General features: G+C 36.6%; 2 protein-coding genes across 3 annotated transcripts; one reads left to right on the forward strand and one right to left on the reverse strand.

The window, feature by feature from the left end:
• Positions 1–17,192: 17,192 nt before the first annotated feature.
• On the forward strand, positions 17,193–22,713 carry LOC110941918 (D-aminoacyl-tRNA deacylase). Of its 2 annotated transcripts, XM_022183607.2 has the most exons (9): positions 17,194–17,367; positions 18,206–18,386; positions 18,483–18,625; positions 18,884–18,947; positions 19,337–19,389; positions 19,649–19,704; positions 20,600–20,674; positions 21,282–21,449; positions 22,447–22,713. In XM_022183607.2, exons 1-9 carry the CDS (start codon positions 17,206–17,208, stop codon positions 22,532–22,534), a joined length of 990 nt encoding a protein of 329 aa, XP_022039299.1. In that variant the 5' UTR covers positions 17,194–17,205; the 3' UTR covers positions 22,535–22,713. The 2 variants fall into 2 exon arrangements, with proteins under 2 accessions (XP_022039300.1, XP_022039299.1); XM_022183608.2 differs by lacking the exon at positions 21,282–21,449 and having other exon boundaries at positions 17,193–17,367.
• A 970-nt stretch (positions 22,714–23,683) lies between these two features.
• Positions 23,684–25,871, reverse strand: LOC110941917 (protein MICROTUBULE BINDING PROTEIN 2C). Its single transcript, XM_022183606.2, has 5 exons — positions 25,519–25,871; positions 24,879–24,962; positions 24,450–24,782; positions 24,163–24,378; positions 23,684–24,057 (listed from the first exon to the last, which is right to left on the reverse strand). Exons 1-5 carry the CDS (start codon positions 25,723–25,725, stop codon positions 23,902–23,904), a joined length of 996 nt encoding a protein of 331 aa, XP_022039298.1. The 5' UTR covers positions 25,726–25,871; the 3' UTR covers positions 23,684–23,901.
• Positions 25,872–26,469: the final 598 nt, after the last annotated feature.

The raw sequence follows: 26,469 nt of genomic DNA on the forward strand, positions 1-26,469 counted from the left end.
AGGTACGAGCCATCAACTTCATATACATCCTATGAAGACCAAAGGTATGAACCTCCTTCCTCATACTCATATTTTGATGAACCAAGGTATGAGCCTTCATACTCATACTTTGAAGATTCAACATATGAGTCACCACCTTCATACACTTATTATGAGGAACCATGGCGTGAGCAACCCACCTCATATGAGTACTATGAAGAGCAAAGTTTCGACCCTTATTCATCATACACTTACAATGAAGAACAATGGTGTGAACCATCTACTTCATATGAGTACTATGAGGAACCAAGGATCGAACAACCGGATTCAAACTTTGATGATCCAAATTCTTTCAATCTCACCGAAGTAACTAATCGGATAATAGAACAACTTAAAACTATCGAACGTTGCATAAAAGAATCTCGCGCACGGGAAGAGGAATCCCGCGCGAGAGAGGAGTTAAAAAGTAATAATAACGTAGAGATAGTTGAAAGTGTAAAAATGGAAGAACAAGAAAGTGAAAAACCGACACATGAGTTAAACAACGAAAAGGGTGAGTCCGATAATGTTAAAATTCAAGAAGAGTCTAATTTTGAAGAAATTAATCTCTTGTCACCTACTTTCGAAAATCATTGTTTAATAACCCCTCATGCCAAGTTTTTAAAAGAGTTAAACACTAGTGCTAAAATCAAAGACTTAGTAAGTGTTAAGTTAACTAATGATCAAACCTCGCTAATAAAAGAAGATCCTTTTGAAATTAACATTACACCGGTTCCATGTTTCTTTCAAAATTCGTTTATTAGTAATATCACTATTGATAAAGATCTTTGTGTTAACATAATGGCCAACTACATTTTTGAAAAGTTAAGTATTAGTGATTTTACTCCACTTCAAATACCCATTTTTCTATCCGACCGAAAAGTAATGAAATCAATCGGTGTAGTCGAAGATATTTTGGTTCAAACAAATCAAATGGTAATCCCAACCGACTTCGTCATCTTAGATGATGCTCCACTAGTCTTGGGAAAACCTTTTGTACAAACTCACAAAGCTTTGAAAAACCGGAAATTCAACACTCTAACTCTTCAATTAGGGGCATTCAAAAGGAGCATAGACCTTGAGCGTTCAATGAAATATCCTTTTGGCAACAATGACCCCCTAATTGAAGATGAAGCGGAACCACCTGATACAAACCACGAGGAAGACCACTTTGTCGACGAAGAGGTAGCCATAGAACAAACTTTTAAAGTTCTTGATCTAAATGAGCCACAAAATAAGGTGTCTCCTAAAGACCCATCCATCGAGCTCAAAGAACTCCCTAAGGGTTTGGAATATGCTTTTCTAGGCAAAGATGGTAGTTTACCTGTAATTATTTCGTCTAAATTAACTAGCATAGAGAAAGAAAAATTAGTTAACCTACTTAAAAAACACAAAAATGCGATCGCTTGGAAGCTTGTAGATATTAAGGGAATAAGTCCTTCCATGTGCACGCACAAAATTTTAATGAATGATGACTACAAAACGGTGATTCAACCACAACGAAGAGTGAACCCCAATGTTCAAGAAGTGGTTAAAAATGAAGTCATCAAACTACTCGACGCCGGACTAATCTACCCTATCTCTGATAGCCCATGGGTAAGTCCCGTCCAAGTAGTCCCAAAGAAAGGAGGTATGACGGTAATAACTAACGAGAAAAATGAATTAATACCCACAAGAACCGTCACAGGATGGAGAGTCTGTATAGACTATAGAAGATTAAATGAAGCAACAAGGAAAGACCACTTTCCTTTGCCCTTCATTGATCAAATGTTAGAAAGATTATCCGGTCATAAATTTTATTGTTTCTTAGATGGTTTTTCAGGTTACTTCCAAATACCGATAGCACCAGAAGACCAAGAGAAAACAACTTTCACATGCCCCTACGGAACTTTTGCATATCGACGCATGCCATTCGGTCTATGTAATGCGCCTGCAACATTCCAACGTTGTATGGTCGCCATTTTCCATGATATGATTGAAAAAACCATGGAAGTCTTCATGGATGACTTTTCCATCTTTGGAGACTCATATGATCAATGCCTCGATAATCTTGAACGAATGCTATCCCGATGTGAGGAAACTAACCTCGCCCTTAACTGGGAAAAATGCCATTTCATGGTAACAGAGGGAATAGTACTCGGACATAAAATCTCAAGCGAAGGAATGGAAGTTGATCGAGCAAAAATTGAGACTATATCTCGATTACCTCCTCCATCCTCCGTGCGAGCAATCAGAAGTTTCCTAGGGCATGCCGGATTTTATAGAAGGTTTATCAAGGACTTTTCGAAAATCTCAAGACCTCTAACAAAATTGCTTGAAAAAGATGCACCCTTCATCTTTGACAAGGAATGCAATCAAGCATTTCTAACCCTCAAGGAAATGCTAGTCAATGCACCTATCATGATAGCACCAGATTGGAAATTTCCTTTCGAAATCATGTGCGATGCAAGCGACTTTGCTGTTGGAGCAGTATTGGGACAAAGAAAAGAAAAACATTTCCACCCAATTTATTATGCTAGTAAAACTCTAAATGATGCACAAGAAAATTATACAACTACAGAAAAAGAGTTACTAGCGGTGGTATTTGCTTTTGATAAATTTCGTTCTTATCTTGTTCTTTCTAAAACAATAGTTTATACAGACCATGCAGCCATCAGGTACCTCTTCAAGAAGCAAGACGCAAAACCCCGTTTGATAAGGTGGATTCTACTCCTCCAAGAATTCGACATTGAAATCAAGGACAAAAGAGGAGCAGAAAACACTGCTGCAGATCACCTCTCACGCTTAGAAGACCCAGCTTTGGAGACAACCAGGGACGACCAAATCAACGAAAAATTTCCCACGGAGTCCCTGGAAATGATGGAAAGCAGACAAGAACCATGGTATGCCGACTACGCTAATTTCTTAGCCAGCGGTATAGTCACCAAAGGATGGCCACATCATCAAAGAAAAAAATTCTTTGCTGATGTAAAGCATTACTTTTGGGAAGACCCCTATCTTTTCAAAATGTGTGCCGATCAACTCATCCGAAGGTGTGTCCATGGTAATGAAGCACGAAGAATACTCCGTCATTGTCACGAAAGTCCATACGGAGGACATCATGGTGCCGCAAGTACCGCAAGAAAGGTATTTGATTCAGGATTCTACTGGCCAACCATTTACAAGGATGCACAAAACCTTGTAAAGACATGTGATGCCTGCCAAAGATCAGGTAATATTTCTTCCAAAAACGAAATGCCCCAAAATGGCATTCTCGTTTGTGAAATCTTTGATGTGTGGGGACTCGATTTCATGGGACCTTTCCCACCTTCAAAAGGAAACAAATATATACTTGTAGCAGTCGATTACTTGTCTAAATGGGCAGAGGCCGAAGCTCTTCCAACAAATGATGGAAGAGTAGTGGTAAAATTCCTAAAAAAGTTGTTCTCTCGTTTCGGGACACCAAAAGCATTAATAAGTGATAGAGGTACCCATTTTTGCAATCATCAACTCGAAAAAATATTAACAAGGTATGGGGTCTATCACCGGGTCTCAACAGCATATCACCCTCAAACAAATGGGCAAGCCGAAGTGACTAATCGAGGTTTAAAACGAATACTTGAGAAAACCGTAGGAATAAATAAAAAAGAATGGGCTGACAAACTAGACGACGCTTTATGGGCTTTTCGAACCGCTTATAAAACCACCATAGGCACAACCCCATATAAACTAGTCTATGGAAAAAGTTGTCACTTGCCAGTAGAAATCGCTCACAAAGCCTACTGGGCAATAAAAAACGTAAACCTAGACTTAGAAGTTGCCGGTAAAAATCGATTTTGTCAAATAAACGAATTAGAAGAACTTAGGAATTATGCATATTCTAACTCCGAAATTTATAAAGAAAGAATGAAAAATTTGCATGATAAATATATTAAATCTAATGAATTTCGGGTTGGAGACCAAGTTCTATTGTTCAATTCGCGACTTCGATTGTTTCCTGGTAAGTTAAAATCTAGGTGGTCGGGACCTTTTTCAGTCACCCATGTTTTTCCACACGGTGCAGTAGAAATTAAAACTCGAAATGGGATACCATTTAAAGTCAATGGCCAACGGCTGAAACTCTACAGAGGATCCATTGAGGATGAGGAAGAGGAAATCGCACTTCAAACGGTCAACGAATAAACTCATACCCGACATGTTACAGGTAAGTATACATTCGAAACCTGTAAAATCATCTAACCATTATTCGGAAATAAGGGGCATGCACACGAACACGAAAAAAAAAAAAAAAAAAAAAATTTTAAAAAATTTTCACCCGGCACGGGGCCGTGTTCGCTGAACACGGGGCCGTGTCGAGGCGACTGTCGGGATAAAACCCTCTTTTTATATCAGTTACACCATTCCACACGCCCCGTTTCGCCGAAAACTCTCTGGTTAGAGCGATTTTCTGCAGATCTCGAACGTTACCACCAAGCCTAACAACGTCAAGATGTCCAAATTCACACGGTTCAATGCCAGCGAACTTGACGCCAGGGCTCGCTACGAGGTCCTACAAACAAGGCCCGAAGAGTATCCAAGGCGGGCATGTACCGATCTTCTGACAATGGTAAACCAACTGGACCGCTTCAACAACATAGTGACAGGTCCACTGCACGTCGCATTGACTACCCGACTTCGGTCGGTCCATCAATGCACATTGGAATTCTATAGCACGTTCATCTTCAGCTCGAGACGCGACCCGTTTAATCACGAGGCGGTCGAGTTTCGATGTGGGGGTACAACCTATAGAACCTCCATGGCGCAGTTCGGATCAATCATTGGGCTGTACAAAGACGAAGAAGCAGGGAATGAAGAGAATACCGGGGGATTGCGAGATTTGGACGCAACAGAACGCCAAGCCGCATGGGCTCAAATCGGTGAGGGGATATACAACTCCAGCAGCACAAAGAGTACCAAACTGAGAGACCCGTTATACCGCTACATCCACAGGCTCCTCACGTACTCGCTGAACCAACGCCATGACAGTAGTGGCGTTGTTGGGGTTAGAGATTTGGTTGTCCTTCACTGCATCCACAACCGGAAGCCTCTCGATGTTCCTTACCTCCTACTGCGGAACATGCACTTGAACCGCCTTGCCTCTGCTCCTACACCAATCTTCTTCGGGGGATGGGTGTACCGTCTTTTCAAGCACTTCGCGAACATCCCGAAGTCCTTCGAAAGGAGTCCATGGTCGGGACGGGTTGATTACCATATCTGCCGGGCCATGAACTTGCTCTATGAAGCGGAGGACGGGACGGTAAGCTTTCAGAGGACACAAGGCTACGCATGGAACCCGCAAGAGGCTCTAGTTCTTCATGCACCACCTCCACAGTACCAATACCCTCCCCAAGGCGATCAGGGTCAATCCTCCTCTCAAGGAGGCGGTTTTCCTAATTTCCAAAGTTTACATGATCTTTTGCAGGAAAACCTCATGTGCACCCGGAACACCTACAACCTCGCCAACAACACACACCTCCGGGTAGGAGCTATCGAACGCAGCGTCAACGATATACAAGATGATATCGGTAGCATCCGGGAGTACATGGCGAGGCAGGGAGGCGGAGGTGAAGACAGTGATGAAGATATGGAGTAGGAGGCTGGGAGGAGCAAGGGGCTAGCTGGTGATGAGCCCACAGGTTTGATTACCCTTCTTTTCCATCGAACAATGCATGGCCTGCGTGCCATTTGTCAAGACAATTTACTTTCCTTAACTACTTTTTATCTTTGTTTTGTTTTTACTTTATGTTTGGATAATATTTGACTATGGTAAGATTAGGATGGTTTGTGCTTGGTTGGATGGTATTGAATGCTTGAACAGGTGCAATGCAAGGGTTAGAATGCTAAACATTAGCACTCGCAGCCCTAGGAGGAAGAAACCGGGAGAAAACCCTATTTTTTTCGGCTAACAGACTGTCCACACGGGGACGTGTCCAGCCGACACGCCCCCGTGTCCATCTCCCAGTTGTGCTGTTTGGCTACTGACCTGCAGATTTTTGCCGGACACGTGGCCGTGTTCACCCAACACGCCCCCGTGTTCACCTTCTGTAAGTTTTTCGTTACTGGCAGTTCGCCACGGGGCCGTGTCCAATGGACACGGGGCCGTGTCCAGAGTGCCAGTAACACAAATCTTTGTTTTTAAACACACTTTTACATATTCTAATCAACCAAAAACTTTATTTTTGGACACATTGAGGACAATGTGTAATTTAAGTGTGGGGGGGATGCTAAAACCTTGGAATTTTGCAAAATCCTAAAACAAGCCTTACACAAAACTCTATTGGAACCGCTAAACACCCCAAATTTTTTCAAAAACTTTTTTATTTTTTTTTATTTACTTGTCTTAGTTTAAGTTGGGAATAACAAGTTATAAAAGGGTTATATTTTTACAAACTTACAACCGATAGCGTCGTGATAAAAAGAACTAACATAAGAAAATTATGAAACGGTATAACAAGTCTAGCTAAAATTCGATTATATATGCTTGGTCACATTAAAAACCCATTCCCACAAAAAGTGAGTTTTGAGCCTTTATTGAGCATAAAAATACACATATTTAGATTAAATGCTCATTTTTCGTTTCTTGTGTGAATAGCCGCTCGGTCTTTACAAATCTAGAACTTGCCACGACGATACATTCCCGGTCCTTACCAACTTAAACCCAAGTAAGTAAATGATGGAGGCACTAGGACTAACTATTTTTCTTTCAAAACCATTATTTTTCATTTTTTTTACCTACCCAAAATCCCCCTAGAAAACCCCTTTGAGCCTAAACCTTTCATTTCATTACCCCCAAAACAATTTTTTTTTTTTTACCCACCAAAAACCTTTTTCATTTTTTCACCTTTATTTTAGTAACAAACTCGGTTTTTCATAAACATATCCTTTACGTGACAAAAAAAAAAAAAAAATGAATGAAGTCAAAAACAAACATAAGCTACAAAAAGCTTGTTTGAAGAAATACTTCAAAAATAAATGTCACCAAAAATAAGGTATTTCACGAAAACCGACACTTGTTACGATTTTCGCCCTTTTTACTAACCACTAACCAACCACCCACCTTTAAACCCAAGCCTTCACCCCAAAAAGACCTCTTGATATTTACAAAGGTAAAAAGTTAAAAAGGAGGAGGATTGATCGCTTGGCAAGCATATGGAGAATGTAAATCTGTGCCGCTCTCGAGCGATTCACTTAAATATACACCTTCGGCCGAGTGATTGAGTGATCTCCCGTGAGGTATGTGAACTTGTATATAAATGGAATTTTAATAAGGCATGCTATGCCCAAATAAGTAGTTTATCTTATGAAAAGTTCAAAATAAACCATGACGAATAAGATTGTAAATAAAATAAAAATAGAACCTATACAAACCTTGGATTCCCGACACTCTAGGACAAGTTAAAAAACTTCTCTTCTACCTATTCCATTTGGGAGTGTAAGCCACATTAAAAGAGTTTTGCTTGAGGACAAGCAAAAGTTCAAGTGTGGGGGTATTTGATGTGTGTAAAATGCAACATATAAAACACATCAATTAAGGCATAAAACTAACCCTTTTTAAGTACTAATGTTGGAAAAAGAGTGTTTTTGTCTTCCTTTTGTATTTTCAGGATGAAATGAGCTCAAAATCACAAAAGAAGCAAAAAGACCACTAATTCTACCATAAATACAAGAAAAGGAACAAAAGTAAACTGCCCGGACCCTCAACGGCATCTCCCAAGACGAAGAGAAGAGAACAGAAGTCTGAACACGCCCCGTGTCCAGCGAACACGGGGGCGTGCCCAGGAAGCAGCAGAAAAGACAAACTAGTAGAAGCTTCCATTGCTCACCACGGGGCCGTGCCCAGCGGGCACGGGGGCGTGTTGAAAGTACAGCAGGCGCATTAATTGTAATTCGCAATTACAATTAATGAAGAGAGAGAATGTCAGACGGGCACGGGGCCGTGTCCAGCGGACACGGGGCCGTGTCCAGCGTTCTGTTCAGCCTATAAATAGAGGAGCTTGGTTTCATTCTCTCTCATCCCTTGGCACACCACCTCTCTCACACTTCATCCACCACCCATCACCACCATAACACCATCATCCACCACCATCATCCATTGTCCATCATAGAGTGTGTGAGTCGTCTCGGGATCCAAGATTGATCGTAAGAGTTCTTGACAATCAAGGCCATGTTTGCCTAAGTCTCTTACATCACTTGGTGAAGACAAGTGTTTAGTATAATACTTTTTATTTTTAATCTTTTGCACTTTTTATTTGGTTTTGTATTAATGACTTTAATAACTAGTTACTTATGTTGAAGGTGATCTTTCCTTATCGTTTGTCCGTGGTGTCTTGGCATTATTTTACTGTCTATATAAAATAAAAGATTTTCACCATTCATATCTCCACGGTCTATATGGAGGTATGTTGGCTACCTGGTCGGGGGTTAAGGGAACGGTTTGGTAAGGGTCTTGCCCTTGTTCAGCGTTTAGAGGTCCTGCTTGGGACCTGGGTCAAATTTAGTAGGATCTCCTTCAATACCCATAGGTATTGGATGGCGGGGATCCAAACTCTTTGACCCCCTCATAAGCTAACTACTATTAATACTATAACCCGGCTATTTAGGACTGTATCCCTGCTGACTCAGACTACTTAGTCGAGGGTAACGTCACCGCCAAAAGCGGGGCCTACCATAATTTGCATTAATAACTTAATTCATTATCTTTCAATAATCCGACCCTTTAGGATTGTATCCTTGCTGACTCAAACTACTGGGTTGAGGGTAACGTCGCCTTCAAAAGAGGGGCCTACTACAATAACTAAGATAATCTCTTAAACAAGTGCAAAAGTGCGAAAATAATCAAAGGTTATACTAATACACGTGTCGGATCCAAGTGATTCATCTTGTCTATCTGTTTTTATTTTATTTTATTTTTCAGCATTTAGTAGTTTTTATTTTTCTTAGTTTAAAACATTTTTCTAACTTTTTGATTTGATTAGACGTTGAGGATAAACCGGTATTAAAAGCTCTTGTGTCCTTGGACGACCTCGGTATCTTACCAACACTATACTACGTCCACGATGGGTGCACTTGCCCATATGTGTGTTTAGTGTTAGTGAATATCGTGTTTTATAAATTTAAAACTTGGTTAAAAGTGTAAAAAGGGCTTAATTATATATTAAAAACATATACACACTGACACGCATCAGTTAAGTTGGTTGGCAATAAATAAGTTTAGGTGAGGAAATGTAATTAAAACAAACCAAACTTTCCCCTCTTTGAATCTGCAATCGGAAGCTGTGTAATCAACATTTATATATTTTTTTTTCTTTTTTACTTTAATTGTAGTATAATGGTAGGTTGTATTATACATTTATTATGTGACATGCTTAAAACAAGAAATGAGGTCAAAATGCAAGTATCTAAAGCTTTAAACAATTAAAAGAAAAAGTTGTTTGTTGCTTTGGGACTTGCAGCCGTATAGGCTGTTTAGCAGCCATGGATATCTCTTTTTTTTTTCTTTTCTTTATAACATATACTTACTACTTATTAGTGGAGAATTATGTAGTATCATATTACATGCTTTGAGGGTTGTAACAAATTAAAAGAACACAACAAAAACAGTCTCACAGTCCGATCGGAACTGGTTCTACTTTTGATTCTTTTTATTATTTTTTTTATTGAATTAATAATAACATATTAGAGGTGCAAGATGATATTTGAATATCATACATCAACTTTACGTTGATGATTATTATTATATTATATTATTTTATTATTACTATTACTATTATTATTATATTTTTAGAATTAACCACGTATTTAGTAGTTAACAAGCATGTATAAGTTATGAGTACCAGTATGTCGAGTATTGGTCGCGCGTATGCATTCGAGATTGTTAACGTATAACCCGAGTATTGCAACACGTATAAGCTTGTATAAAAATAGTATTTCATTATGATCTAAGTATCAAACGAATGCACATATCAATGTATAAACAAAAGATCAATTTCATTGCGATCGAAGCCTCATTTACAATGGTACGAAACGAAATACGATAACAAGAATTACAAGTTTCCAAAAAAAGGAAATACAAGCATTGTTTTCTAAATATGGAAAGTATGAAAATGCAGGGCGTTACAGTCTCCCATCCTTTAAGAAATTTCGTCCCGAAATTATTCAAGAGGAAGACTTGTAAGAGTTTTGGCAAAAATGTGATTATTTAAAATTGAGACTTGAAAGATTTTTTTTTTAAACGTAAAAAGTATGAAATTCTGAAAAGCGGCAAGATAGGTTTGTAAAGGGGTTCGTTTGTCTAACTTGATTTGAGGTACCAAACATAATTGGAAACGTATAGTTGCGTATATGGGATTGAACGATTGACTCCTAATAAACGAATGCAAGTATAAGAATGGAATATGTATTGGATAGACGAAAGTGATGTGCTAAGAATGAAGTCTCGTCATGGATAATCGGATATAACGCGTTTGTGAGTTGTCTAAAGTTTGTATTAGGTCCAAAGGTCTGCAAAACACTGAATTTCTCATGGCACGTTCTATGAAAGTTCGGTAACAGGGTGAAAACACTTATATATAGGAAGTACCAGCGACGTATCCACCATGTTTTGACCATATTATGTCCGTTTCGTATCCGGTGTCATGTTACGTTCCGCGTTCTACCATATACAACAGTACACTCTATGGTTCTCATGCGCTTATCATTATAATCCCGTGTGCACCCGCGATTATACCGATTCTCGCATGATCTGCATAGTTTATACTAGTTGTATATGAATTAAGGTATTTGAAAATATGAATGAGTACGTATATGTATATAGTATATAAGCAAGTCCATGCTTAAGTATGTATGGGACCCACGTAAGCAAATCCCTCCGATTCCACTCGTGTACGGGTACGAATGTATGAATCATGAGTATGAATGAAAGTATGAGCATAAATATAAATTTAAGTATGAATATGCATATAAGTATGAGTATAGGCATAAAACGTAAGAGTAGTACGAGTATAACACATATAAGTATAAAACATATGAGTATAAGTGTAGGCACGAATAAGGAAAATTACGTATATAGTGTATGTTGGAGCATAACGAATTTGGGCTTATAAAACGTTTGAGAAATTCAGATACGTAAAATGAATGACATAAGCGATTTCGTCGCGTGGTATCGATTAAAACGTGTATGGTGATATGCACGTATAGTTGTTTAAGCGAAATGTTGAATTTATAGAATCAAAATAGATTGAATTGATTTGGAAGGTAGAATATAGTTTGTAAATGTAAAGGAACATAAAGTACTCATTGGTTATGCATAACGTATTTTGTAATGAATGAAATGCTACTTTTGTTTAAAAAGAGTTTACGTATGTTGAAGGTTGTCGGTCCCCATGAAATCTCCTTGCCCACGTGTTTTGTAAATTGGTGTAGGAAAAGGTTTTCGATAAAAAGTAAGTTCGTTTCATCAAACAAGAAATTATGAATTTAGGAGGTTCTTGTGAAAACGAGGATCCTTAGAAAAGAATTTAGCAACAAGTCTTAGTGATTGTTAAAAGTTTTTAACAAATGATTTGTTGATGTTGAAAAGAGTATTCGGTAAAACGATCATATAACATCTATGAGGTCTTATAAGTAATTGAGAAAGGTTGGTTTGATTTCGATTAAGAGTGGAAGTCTCTAGTATGATATTATAATGTGAACGTGTTTTAGTTAATAAATTGGATGTGAAGTTCGTGGGCAAGAGATTCATTAGACCGATTAAATTGATAGGTAGCATTTCGTAAGGTTTGGAAATTCGTGTAGTAAAACATTTAAGACATGATTAAGAATCTCGTGCATATGATCTATGTGAAATGTATAATGGAATAAAGAATACGTTTGTTAAAATAATAAATTTTGAAAATCGCATAAGTAGGGATTTGGTTAATGATAAATAATTATAGGTATAAGACGTGATCGAGTTTGCACAATAAGATATTTTAAAAAGACGTTTTGGTAACGATCACCTAGGTAAGGGAATCACCCCTAACTCGTTGGTGAGGTCGTTTTAAGGAAAAAAAAAAGGGGAGTGGAGTTAATCGTTAAGGTAAGGAAGTCACTCCTATCTCGATGATATTTCTCCACTTGTCATTACAAGGAAAATGAATTTAAATTATATGAAATCATGCATATGTATAAATGTATGGAAAAAGGTTCGATATGTTGTGTGTGTGTGAAAAGCAAATATCGAAAGTAAATTCGAATTCGAAAGATTGCATCGTATAAAATAAATAATAGAAACACATGCTTGATTAAAATTTTGGATGGTTCCAAAGCGGAACTTTGACTAACCAAAGTGGTCGAAAAGTCTGTTGAATTTGAGGAGCATGCTTTGGCCTAATAGGTAAAATACTCTCACCGACAAGTCGGTTAACGGTATTTACCCTTCCGGTTACTACATGTCCCAAATCAATTGAAATTTCGAGACTTGGCGGGATTTATGAAAATCAAGAAGTGGAACTAGTCGACAAGGTGCGGGTTTCACCCCTAACTTAGCGATTTAGTATCCTAAGTGTGGTTGGTACTCGTCGGGTCAAAATTTGATTTCAACACTTTGACGAGGGTCCACTAGAATTCAAAATTTGAATTTCACCATCAAGGTGAGGATTTCACTCCTAACTTGGTGGTGAATTCCGTGTAAGAAAAGAAAAGTAGAAGGCTTGAGAGTCATTCACCAAATTGTGGGTTTCACGCCTATTTTGGTGAAGTCGTCTCATTTGTGTATTATGAGTGTTTTCGGATTTAGAAATATCGAGTAAAATGCATGAGGGAAGTGTATGTCAAAGGAATACGCAAACAAGTATAAACACGTAAGAGGGCATATAAAGAATGATACATAAATAATGAAATGATAAATCAAGTATTAACACATAGAGAAATAGGTCAAGAATAGTACGTAAAGGATCGAACAACGAAACAAGTATTAACACATAATAAGACAAGCATGAATGCATAAGAATAACATGTCGAATATTACCCACGAGTGATATACATGTTTAAAAGAGCATAAATAAGAAACAAATAAAGTATCATGTGGTAGTTCAAGCAAAACATACGAATAAGGCTCTAAAACTATAGACTAGGTAAAAGCATTCCTACTTTTCCTAATTCCCTATAGTTATGGCTCTGATACCAATCTGTCACACCCCAACCAATGGCGAAACATCGGGATGAGACGAAGTGTGAAGATTGCTAGAGACATCATAACGCTATTTGTGACAATATTTAATAAACCGATTTCATTTCATAATTCATTTGTCAACGTTACAAAGAAATCAAATAACGTCAAGTTCAAAGGAATTACAATACAACATAATCAAAATTGATACAACGGTTAAACCTAAACGTCTATATGTGTATCTAGGCATCGACGCTACTTCATTTCTTAGCATCATCATCCTCAACCTGTAACATGTTTAAAATAAAGTTCAATGCAAAAGCAAAGGCGAGTATACAAGTTTAAGCATAAGTATAAGTATAAGTACAAAAGTTTAAAACGAATCCACATGGCACTTAGTTTATACGAGATCAACCTATCGTGGCATGCAATATTTCTAGCCAACCTCTGTTTACGCAAGAAAGTTTAATTAATTCAACATGACCCAAGTTTAAGGGGGCGGTGCGTTACTCCTATAGCACTATACATGTCAAATGGAGGCTCGTGAAAGCTAATGACTAAAACATATCTCATAAGTATGGTCCACGTAAGCATCAAGTATAACAACATAGTATTCATGTATAAGGATTGTTTTCGTGCATTGCATAAAGAATAAGTTTAAGTGTAGTTTAATAGGTAAACATGTTACACCCCAAAAGTGGTAAACATAAAAAGGGGGTTGCGAGTATACTCACAAAGTTTGCACATACTTTCCGATTATCCAATTGTTGACGAGTAGAGATTTAGAGTCCGAATGTATAAGGGTTAAAGTTCAAGTATGCTTAGAGTCGAGACTCGGAATAAAACAACATGAAAATAACATATGAGAATAACATGTGAAAATAATCATCTAATACATATGATACTTGTTCTTGACACTATGTACTCCAAGGAGTTTATATGGTTTCATGGAACATGGTTCCATTAGAATCGTAACAAGTTATCATAGGATGATATAATCTAGCACTTGGACATATGAACACTAATTCATCATCTAAGATTCGATTATTTGGATTATGTGCTTATATATTACATATATTTTATACATATTATTAAGTCCAATATTTCAAGCATGAGGTAGAAGATTAAGATCCTCATTTAGGTACCTCTAAATATCATGGAAATCATGTAGGAGGTAGGAAGAACAAGCTTCCATTTAGGTACCTCTAAGTGTTCCCCACTACACTTGATATAAAAACAACCAAAGAGGGTCATGAACATACAATAAAGAATGAATTAGTACAACTAATCTAAGGAAAACATCAAGTAATGTGTGGACTTACAAGTAGGATAGCCCAAGCTAGTCCTATAATCACACAAACATCAAGCATTAGGCTTGTTCATTACTTGTGGGTTAAAACCCAAAAAAAACGAAAAGTATGTGAGGTTTACACCTTTGATTTCACATGTCTCAACCTTGTTTTAAGCCTAACCAACCATAAGATAGGTTGTAAGCATTAGGACATAGGTTTGAGTGAGTTAAACTCAAGTTTAAGTAAGTATTGATAAAGATTAATGAAACAAATTTGAACAGTGGACTTTGAAGCCTATTTGCCGGAGTTTCAGGGGTTTATTCATTGCGAAACACCCATGGAATCGAAGATAAGGTCAAGCCAAGCATTCTGGAAAAAGAATGAGCTAAAACGGATGAGAAATGAAGAAGTTATGCCCATTTTCGTAAAGCTCGATGAATCTATCCGAACTCTGATTTGCAGCAACGTTTTTTGGTGATTTGAGAGAGATTTAGATGGGTTTGTAAAGTGTTTAGGGCTTGGATTAGTGTGGTATTTATAGGGGAGAGTTTAGGGTTAAGTTGGTTGGCAATAAATAAGTTTAGGTGAGGAAATGTAATTAAAACAAACCAAACTTTCCCCTCTTTGAATCTGCAATCGGAAGGTGTGTAATCAACATTTATATATATTTTTTCTTTTTTACTTTAATTGTAGTATAATGGTAGGTTGTATTATACATTTATTATGTGACATGCTTAAAACAAGAAATGAGGTCAAAATGCAAGTATCTAAGGCTTTAAACAATTAAAAAAAAAAGTTGTTTGTTGCTTTGGGACTTGCAGCCGTATAGGCTGTTTAGCAGCCATGGATATCTCTTTTTTTTTCTTTTCTTTATAACATATACTTACTACAATTAAAAAAAAAAGTTGTTTGTTGCTTTGGGACTTGCAGCCGTATAGGCTGTTTAGCAGCCATGGATATCTCTTTTTTTTTTCTTTTCTTTATAACATATACTTACTACTTATTAGTGGAGAATTATGTAGTATCATATTACATGCTTTGAGGGTTATAACAAATTAAAAGAACACAACAAAAATAGTCTCACAGTCCGATCGGAACTGGTTCTACTTTTGATTCTTTTTATTTTTTTTATTGAATTAATAATAACATATTAGAGGTGCAAGATGATATTTGAATATCATACATCAACTTTACGTTGATGATTATTATTATATTATATTATTTTATTATTACTTTTATTATTATTATTATTATTATTATTATTATTATTATTATTATTATATTTTTAGAATTAACCACGTATTTAGTAGTTAACAAGCATGTATAAGTTATGAGTACCAGTATGTCGAGTATTGGTCGCGCGTATGCATTCGAGATTGTTAACGTATAACCCGAGTATTGCAACACGTATAAGCTTGTATAAAAATAGTATTTCATTATGATCAAAGTATCAAACGAATGCACATATCAATGTATAAACAAAAAGATCTATTTCAACGTATAACCCGAGTATTGAAAAACCGAACCGTCGGTTTTTTTAGTTCGGTTTTCAAGGTTATTTCAGTTACGGTTCGTTTATTTTGGTTTTCTGCTCACCCCTAATCCAATGGGCCCGAAATATTTGAATAATGGTCGAAAAAGAAAATTTTGATGAAGTAAAAGACGACGATGTGATGGAATGATTTCGAGTTATGAAAACAAGAATATGGCAAATCTATTAGGTATTCATTTTACTTTATTTATTACTACCTCCGTCCAACTAAAAGCGTCATACTTTGAATTTTCAAAGTCTTTGTTTATAAACTTTAACCTTAACTAATTTTGTTTGTGTTAGATAATACTTGATGAAAGTTATATGATTTAAGTGTGTTTTACGAGTGTTTTTATCGGGTTAATTTTCATCACATTTTATATAACACAAAAAATATATAATTAAAGTCAAAGTTTATAAATAAAGACTTTCAAAATTCAAAATAAGACACATTTAGTGGGACGGAGGGAGTAATGTTTTTTAATTATTGTATGATTGCACAGTAATTTTTTTGGAATACCCCTAAATTAATGGGCTAGCTCCGCCACTGATAGGAGCGACAACACACTTTGAGTAATTTCTAACAACTTTCCATTCCTTAAGCTGCTTAAAGTAATTCTTCTTGAATTGTCTTCGACAAGACATTCGCCTCAGGTTTACTACTTCGCCGATTCATGTACTTGTTGTTGTAGGTGGTTTGTGCGGTCGCTACAAGGAATTTGAGGTAATATGCTGAAGGACCTTTTGACTTCATATTAGTTGAATATTTATGCGCTGTGTTCTGTTCTTCTTCGGTTTTTTTGTTGCACGGTGTCTCGGATACGATTATGTCATTCGCCTTCTCGGATGTGTCGGTTTGGGGTTGACAAATGCAACGGATCCAAGTTGGCTTGATTGGGCATGAGATGGAATTCGTTGTACGCTTGTTGGGTAGAAAATTGTGGAGATTGGGAGTAATGATAGAATTGTGGTTGATTTTGTCATTAGAAGTTTGACGCTCGGAATATGACCCTCAAACATGACGCATTCTCGGTTACTTATTTACTAGTTATAAACTTATAATATAAAATATTTCTAAAAATATTGTCCTAAAAACTATTTAGGACCATCTTGTAATTCACTCTATACTTAAAGGGTGCAAACGAGACATTTTCCCTAGTTGTTTAAAGCCTTAAAATAGACGCCAAGTGTTCGACGAAATGCCTTGGTTTTTAACAGGACGACTGACCAGTTTCCGCAGCCTCACATTCTCTCGGAATATGGTGACGCTAGTGGTGGCGACCACCATCGACCCGGCCTCAATCGGCCCCGCCTCCGCCCTCTTGTCCATGCCCGGCTGGCACCCCGGCCCTTTTCTCCAGGTTCATCCTCTTCTTCAATTTCCATCATCAATTTCAGTTTTGCAAATTTTACATGCGTAATTGATTCATATTCTAACAATTTTTTTTATTTTAATTTTAGATAGGCTTAAATGAACAAATAAATGACTGAACGTTCACGAACATGAACGAACTAGATGAATAAAAATTTATGTTCAATGTTCAATGAACTGTGAAGCGAACTGTTCATCGAACGCTTGGTTCATAGGGCTGCACACGAACCAAACGTTCGGCAAACAGTTCGTGAACCGTTCGGCGGGAAGTTCGTTTGTGTTCGTTCGTTTATTAAACAAACAAACACGAACAAGAAATTCCGTTCGTTTAGTTAAATGAACAAACATGAACAGAGGTCGTGTTCGTTCGTTTATGTTCGTAAACGTTAGGTAACGTGTTTGTTTGTGTTCGATATTTCATTAGTGTTTTTAGTTTTTATATCTATTTGAATACTTCAAAATTCTGACAAATTAAATATCTAATAAGTGTCGGTGTATTATATATTCTATTCATGAACGATTGTTTGTGTTCATTTGTTTCCATTTATGTTCATGAACATTATTTTGTGCTCATTTGTGTTCGTCAACGTTCTTTTTGTTTGTTTCGTAAAATTAACAAACAAACACAAACGAACACGAACAAGTTCCTTTCCTTAACAAACGAACACGAACATAAAATCTCGTTCGATAAGTGTTCGTGAACGGTTCGCGAACACATATATTTCTAACAAACGAACACGAACAAGGTCTTGTTCGTGTTTGTTCGGTTCGTTTGCAGCCCTGGTTCGTTTACAAGTCTAATTTAGTTGTTATATTATTTGGTGTAGGACATGGCAAGTTTTGTGAACAAAGATGTAAGACTATTGAAGCATGATTACTCCAATGTTAGAGAGGATCATTTGGACAAAAGGTGGGAGGCTGCAACCGGAGAGGTTGTGGATGAGGTTATATTTCTTAGCAGGCACACTGCGGCCTCGAATCGGCCTGCACTAACTATTCATCCAATTGGTATATGATTGTATGATTTATGAATGGATCAAGAATTGTGTCGCATGTTATACGTGTACTAATCGAGTGTTAGGTGTTAATTGTGGTGTCTTTTAGGTGTTCCACATTTGAGAGAAGATGAGGTGCCACCTGCGGGTGGCAAACCGGGCTGGGCTGCACCTCCAAATGCCCGGATGGGCCCGTGGTTGCGACTGTTAAAGGGCATTGCAGAATCACATAATCTGACTCCTGAATTTGAGGTATCTGTGATGTATACCATTCAGACTGTTTAAAATTTGACCATCTGAAAGTCAACGTATAAGTTGAATGAATTGTTTGAACTTGAATATGTGTGTGTTTGTACAAGCGCGTATGTATTTTGTTCTTACTCTACTATTTAATGTCTTAACAATCAAAATTCAGGTAGATGATAGATCTTGTTTTCCTTTTGTTTGGAAATATTTTAAGTTGTGGCTGCTTTTTTATTTTTGGATTTTTTTTATTATTATTGGGTATAGGTTACATTGGAGGCCACACATCATGGACCTCTAACTGATTCTCCCACAATGTTTGTAGAAATCGGTATGTATCTCCAAAGGGAAAACTTAATTGTTGCATAACGCCAAAGGTTGCTCGTTGGTTTTTCATAGTTTTAGTTTAGTCAGAGGTGGCCGTTTTGACCCATTTGCTTACGAATGGGTTGTGGTTATCTAAAAAGGGTTCAAATCATAAAATTTAGGTAGAAGGGGAATGTGTCCAAGGGATTATCATGTAATAATATCGTTTCTGTACTCATACTTAACAATAGTTATTTATAAAAAAAAAAAAAAAAAAAAAAGACAAAAGTGTTTGATCCGGCCTGCTTTAATTCATACTAAAAAATGACCCCTTTCGCTTGCCCGTCATGTCAATATTTCACAATGATGAAAAAAAGCCATTAATAATATTGTTTGATGTTATTATTATATCAGGCAGCACAGAAGAGTATTGGAAGAGGCAGGATGCAGCACAAGCCATTGCTTTAGTTCGGTATCCCTTTTTAGCATAAGCTTAACCGTTAGATAAGATAACTCGCTTATAGTTATAATTTTATATAACCCTTTTAGGCATGATGATATACATGAAAATAAAATGTGTGATGAAAAAGGAAACAATGAGTAAAGGGTCATGACTCATAAGGGAGCGAGGGACACATTTTCTGCTACACTAAAATTTAAACTTAAAGATGAATTTACTTTACAAAGCAAATCCAATTATAATCTATTTCTAATGTTGCATTGAAGTTAGTTTGGAAAGGACTGGGACTTGATGGAGGAATTCCTGTTGGAGACTGGCGCAGGTAATCTTTTTTTATGTAAAAATCAAGGTTATTATTGCGATTGTACTGTTTTATTATTATAATTATTGCTTTAAGGGGCTGTTTGTTTACCTCTTAATAAGCCTCTTAATGGTTCAGACCTCTTACTGACCTCTTACTGGTTCAGCACTTAATGGTTCAGACTGTTTGTTTCACGAGCAGATGTCTGAATGGTTCAGACATTTGCCTCTGAATGTGATGCGGATAGATCCAACCTCTTTATTTATCTCTTAATTTATTTAAATTTAATATTTTATCTTATTTAGTTTCCTTTTGAATTACAATTCCTATCATATAAATAGGATGTCTAGGGTTTATGTTTGAGTCAGTCTTTTATTGAATTTTAATAGAAAAGAACGGTGTTCTTGGAACCATTCGGTTCGTTTTTATCGTCATTGATTACTCATTGTTCTTGAGCCATTTGAGTACGCTTCCAATCCGTATCAGAATGGTTAAGATTTATACAAAGTCTGAATGGTTAAGACCTCTAATCTGAATTGGTCAGACATTTGACTCTGAACGGTTAGGCATTATACAGGCTCTTAATGGTTCAGACTTCTTACTGGTTCAGCACTTAATGGTTCAGACCTCTTATTGATTCAGCACTTAACCATTCAGATGTTGCCAAACAGCCCCTAAGTATTTATAATCTCTTTAGAAAACATAAAATTGTTTGTGGGTCAACTTAGCTCGGCTTGTTACATAACGTACTAAAAAAAAACCCGAATTTTTACCCGTTATCTGTCCCGCCTATCTTCCACCTTCAGTTAAAAGACATTGTTGATATAGTTGTATACAAAAAGTGTTGTGTATTTTGAAGATGTTGGAATAAAGTTTGCAACTTTTCTTACTATTTTGCTTAAATTCAATTGTGTAGGAATAATGGGAAAAACAAAATCCTTTTAGGGGTTGGTGGTGGACACTATGTTCCCCGGCATATGGATATTATTCTGTAAGTTAACACTTTTAACCAACTTCTTTTTAACTTACTCTTAATACCTTATTACCTTTGGTACACTTTAGATGTTATATGATTGTAAGTTTCATGGTTTTTAAGAAGGAAAAATTACAAGTTTTGTCCTTTATCTTTATAGCACTTTTCAGGCGGTGTCCTTTTTAACGAATGTTGACAGGCGGTGTCCTTTACTAGGTATTTTGTTACAAGTTTAGTCCTTTACACCCAACCCAGTTAAAAAACCCTGTTAATTGTTGACAGGCGGTGTCCTTTACTAGGTATTTTCTTGCAAGTTTAGTCCTTTACCTAGGTATTTTGTTGCAAGTTTAGTCGTTTACACCGTATTTTCTTGCAAGTTTAGTCCTTTACCTAGGTATTTTGTTGCAAGTTTAGTCGTTTACACCCAACAATTAACAGGGTTTTTTAACTAGGTTGGGTGTAAAGGACTAAACTTGCAACAAAATACCTACTAAAGGACACCGCCTATCCACATTCATTAAAAAGGACACCGCCTGAAAAGTGGTATAAAGATAAAAGACAAAACTTGTAATTTTTCCTTTTAAGAATTTTGTTACATCTTACCCCCTCAAGTTTCATCTTTTAGGAAAGATGATGTTTGGGTGGGCCACCTACTGTCGAGTTATTCATTGCCAATGGAAGACAATGGAGAGGCGGGAGTAGGTGGAACTTGGAGGGAAGCGATTAAAGTTGCATACGAGGTTACTAAAGAAGCATTCCCAGGGGGAGAAATTCTTGCTCATCTTGATCAAAAGTAAGAATTATCTCGTTAACTTGCTCTTGTTAAAATCTTCTAGTATCGAAGGCAAGTAAAATTTAATCTAGGCAAATTGGATTTAAATAATCCCAGCTTTCTCAATTTGGCCGATAATAATCCCAACTCAGTTATTGGCCGATAATAATCCGAACTGGTCCACTTTTGGCCGATAATAGTCCGCCGTTAAAAGTAGGTTAACGGAGTTAAGCTTTTTTCCGAATTTCAAACGGATGTTTTATGGATTTTGATCAGAACGAGGATACGAGTCGATTTATGTAAAACTTACCTCGAAACGATGCTTCAAACGGCTTGATTTTTGTTAATTGGACGTTTAAACACCCGAATTGAAGCACCGTTTTCGTCGTTTGGGGCAGAAAATTTCGAGGTAAATTTTTCATCAATCAACTCATATCCTCGTTCTAATCAAAAGCCCTAAAACATCAGTTTGTAATTTGGAAAAAAAACTTAACTCCGTTAAGCTATATTTAACGCAGACTATTATCGGCCAAAAGTGGACCAGTTCGGATTATTATCGGCTAATAGCTGAGTTGGGATTGTTATCGGCCAAATTGAGAAAGCCAAATTGAGAAAGCTGAGATTATTTAAATCCAATTTTCCTTTAATCTATTAGGTTTCTTTTAGTATAAATAGATCTTTATAATATTGTTCAAAGAACTTTTGAGTATTATTATTTTAGTTTGTTGACAAATTCGGAGTTCTTCGTCTTCACATTGTGGTATCTTGTATCAATGTTGTGGTGTTCTCTTGGTTTTTATAATCATAATTCAAGATTAACAAGAATCCTCTCTATTACGCATGAAACTCAAATTGATCCTACTCAATGATGAATCAACAAAAATTACTATTTTTTGTAATTGTTAAAACTTAAAAACACACTTGATCCTTATCGCGCTATAGTTCTACTTGAATGTTTATTTCTTAATTTTAGCATATTCAGATTAATATAATTTTTGGGTTTTATGTTCAAATGCAGGAGCTTTAAGAGTTGGCAGAAAAATGCTATATTGGGTTTCTTGAAAGAGAAGAATATAAATGTTGGCAAGCCTCAGGATTTTCGCTAATTTGCTCAGGATATTATCTAATTTATTATCAGTTTGGGTCTGCTAGCATACTTATTTTTTGGGTACTTTGTACCAAATCATTGTTACCATTTACCAAATCAAGTTAAAGGAGGTCATTGTATTTCACATTCATATATCCAATAAGTTCAACATATGTTATTATTTTCTTCACAAGAGACCTTAAATGCTTGGTTTAAAAGAGTGCCTATGTTATGTTTTAGGAAACGGGTTGACCCATTAACCCGACTGTTACCTGAGCATGACCCGTTTAAACAGGTTGATTCGTTAACCTGCTTAAGTTTTAATGGTAACTAAGTTCTCAAGTTTTAATCGTTTCTTAAAAAAGTTCTTATTTAGATTTTAGAAGAGGTTATTAAGAAAGTACCAACACATGTAGTATCTTCAGAAGTACATTAATTTTATCTCTTGAACTTTCTTTCCATCCAGCTCTTTAATCTCTGGCAAAATACGTTAATCCAAATTACTAATTACCAAAAGAGTCGTTGGTCGGGTTGTAAACGAACCAAACGTTCAGCGAACAGTTCGTGAACCGTTCGGCGGGAAGTTCGTTTGTGTTCGTTCATTTATTAAACAAAAGAACACGAACAAGAAATTTCGTTCGTTTAGCTAAACGAACAAACATGAACACAGGTCGCGTTCGTTCATTTATGTTCATGACCGTTCGGTAACGTGTTCGTTTGTGTTCGATAGTTCATTAGTGTTTTGTTTTTATATTTTATTTAAATATTACAAGATCCCCGAAAATAAAATATTTAATAAGTGTTGGTGTATTATATGATCTATTCATGAACGTGTGTTTGTGTTTGTTTTGTCCATTTGTATTCGTCAACGTTTGTTTTCGTTTGTTGCTTAAAATTAACAAACAAACACAAACGAACACGAACAAGTTTATTTCCTTAACAAACGAACACGAACATAAAATCTTGTTCGGTAAGTGTTCATGAACCGTTCGTGAACATATATATTCTTTAACAAACGAACACGAACAAGGTCTCGTTCGTGTCCGTTCGGTTCATTTGCAGCCCTAGTCGTTGGTTTAAATTCTTTGCAACTCTGCATACATATTTTCATGGTGCATTTGAATTAAGGGTTGGACTTTGACTTTGACTAATGACATTCAAACACTGATTAGGTCAAACCAGATTCTCGATTCACAGAGAAACTGATATACACACATGTCAGTATATTCCCTTGTCATGTTCTGTAGTTAGAGAATGAGAATAATCATTACAGGTGGATAATTGGATATGTAATCCAAACTTACACAAGTTACTAAAAAAATAACATTACACCACAAGGGTTTCCCACATTCATCGGAACTCCGAACTTGTTGACTTTAACACCGGTCAACCTCTTAGAACAAAAGCTTGCAGATGCAGCCTAGCATTCGCAGCTATGTTGATCGATTCTTCATCTTGCTTCTCCTTTGCAGCCGCAACGGCAGCCATATAAGCTTCTTGTGCTTCTTCCATTTTGCTCATTTCCAACTCATCCATATCATCCTACCATATCATTAACATAAACCATTTAGATAAAAGTATACATACATCTTGCAATGAAAACGAACCAATGAGGACGTTTTAACTTTTAAGTGGCCGATAGCTTACTAGTTCAGGAAGTTGACCACCATGTGGGTTGACATCGTAGTCTTGGTCTGGGAGGGTAAAATGGTCTTCTGACAAGCCTTCGAATAAAAGAGTGTATGATGACATCTCTCCTTGAAAGGCGTTCAAATCTTCCTGAAGTTTTTCCACCTTTTTGTTGGATGTCGTTGCTTCCCACTGTAACTTTTCTACAGCTGCTTGTTTATCCGCAAGTTTAATCTGTGATGAAGCAGGTTATCAACAACATATAATCTACACATTTTAGTATCAACAACATAATCTACACATACCTTTAAATCGGCTAGTTGCGCTTGAGTAGACCGCAGTAAAGCATCCTTTTCCGAAGCCTGTTTCTTCACTTCATTGAGCATGTTATTCACAGAACTCATTTCGCTCTTTGAAGCTTCTGCTGCCTTCAAGATTTCATCTTTCTCCAACAATTTTCTCTGCAAATCGTCCACTTTCTCCCTTAATTCCACCAACTCTTCCCTTTCTTTTGTCAACAGCGTACTTGAGGAAAAAATGGAAGCCCCGTCACCACCTCCAACTTGCTCATCACCACCGTTTTCCCTGCGCTTTTTCCCGGGAATCGACTGCGCATTTCTACCTTTTCCTTCAGCCATCTGAAAGATAATGGTTCAAAGATTATAACTTTTCAACACAATTTAAAAATATATATATATAACTTAAACTGTTCCAAAGTGAGAATAATTAATTACCCTATTGGAGATTGATTCTCTTGACGGTGTTTTTGTGTAGATCATTGACCCCCTACGAGTAAACGAACTAGTCGCCTTTCGATCCTACAAAGAGAAACACGCCCGTATCGAGTTCAGGATTTCCAATAATCAGGAGAAAACAATTTAAAAAAAAAACAAAAATGTTCCCTAATTGAACTCAATGAACCCACCAATGAGAGAGTGCCACCTCATTTTTACCCAAATTGAACCCGATGACGAACGCAAATTGTTATAACTGTCATCTCTTCGGCTTCAACATCGGGTTCACCAGTAAGAATTCCAAACCGGAATCCCATCCCGGTCCATTTGCAGTGGTGCTCCTGTCCAACCCGATGAACCCGAAACCACTATCCCAAAGGCTCCCCCTTCACCCTATCCCCAATTTAACAAACCCTAATCCAATTAAAGTATGCATAAAACACAATATAAATCCAAACAAAAGAGCCCTATCTGCTTCACTTGTAACATATATCATCACTAAAATCCCCAAAATTCAAAATATACACAAACACAATCATAACTGTGCGTGAGAGAGATACATATATATATATATATATATATATATATATATATATATATATAGAGAGAGAGAGAGAGAGAGAGAGAGAGAGTAACATACAATCAGTGACTGAACAAGAGGAACGATCTGAACAAGATCATTGTACAGAAGCCGGTCGACGTTATTGGCGGCAGGATTCCGGTGGTGGGACGGCGAATTAGGGCGGAGATCTTCGCCGGAAAGCCATGAAGTTTGTTCTCCACCATTAAATCCTGAAGTAGTATTGTCTTGTTCCAAATCGAAGTGCTGAGATGACTGGTGATACATGTTTGTTTGGTTTGATTTGAAGTTGAATTTGTGGATTTGAATTTTTAGGGTTTGGATCAAAAGATGATGGGTTGCAGAAACTGAAACTGAAAAAAGGAAATTTGGGTTTGAAAGAGAAGAACACAAAAGAAGGATGGAGACTTTTGAAACGAAAAATTGAATGTTTTATTTTTGAAAATTCAAATGTTTTATTGTGGTTGTTTTTGGAAGTTACTTTTGATATTTTAAAGGTTTTAAGTTTTTAGTGTATTATATTTGACCCGACTAGTTTTCAAACAAAATTTACGTTGAAACGTAGACCAAATCAAAATGCATACAAAATATTCACGTGTGTTGGCGTTGTACACAGCGTAATAAAGTCTAGACTATAATCGACCATGCTTGTTTCCGAACTAAACTTACGTCGAAACGTACAGTAATTCAAATTTATATCGTCGAATCAAAAACGTATTATATTTCATCCGATTTGTTTCCAAACAAAATTTACGACAAAACGAAGTGCAACTTAAAACGTACATAAAAATAAAACTTTATATCGTTGACTCGCATTGTTTTGAAACAAAAACTACATTAAAATATATTCAACAAAAACCTTTTCGAATACATCATATTATGAAATAGTGTTAGAATAAAAATGAAAAAACAAAAAAAAAATAAATAAAGAAAGAAAAACATGTCATCACCACAAACACACATGTCTCTAGAAAAAACAAAAAGGTACTTAAAAACCCAATTGGGCTTCAA

This window comes from Helianthus annuus, chromosome 5 (assembly GCF_002127325.2).
Source record: "Helianthus annuus cultivar XRQ/B chromosome 5, HanXRQr2.0-SUNRISE, whole genome shotgun sequence".
In the NCBI taxonomy this organism is placed as follows: Eukaryota; Viridiplantae; Streptophyta; class Magnoliopsida; order Asterales; family Asteraceae; genus Helianthus; species Helianthus annuus.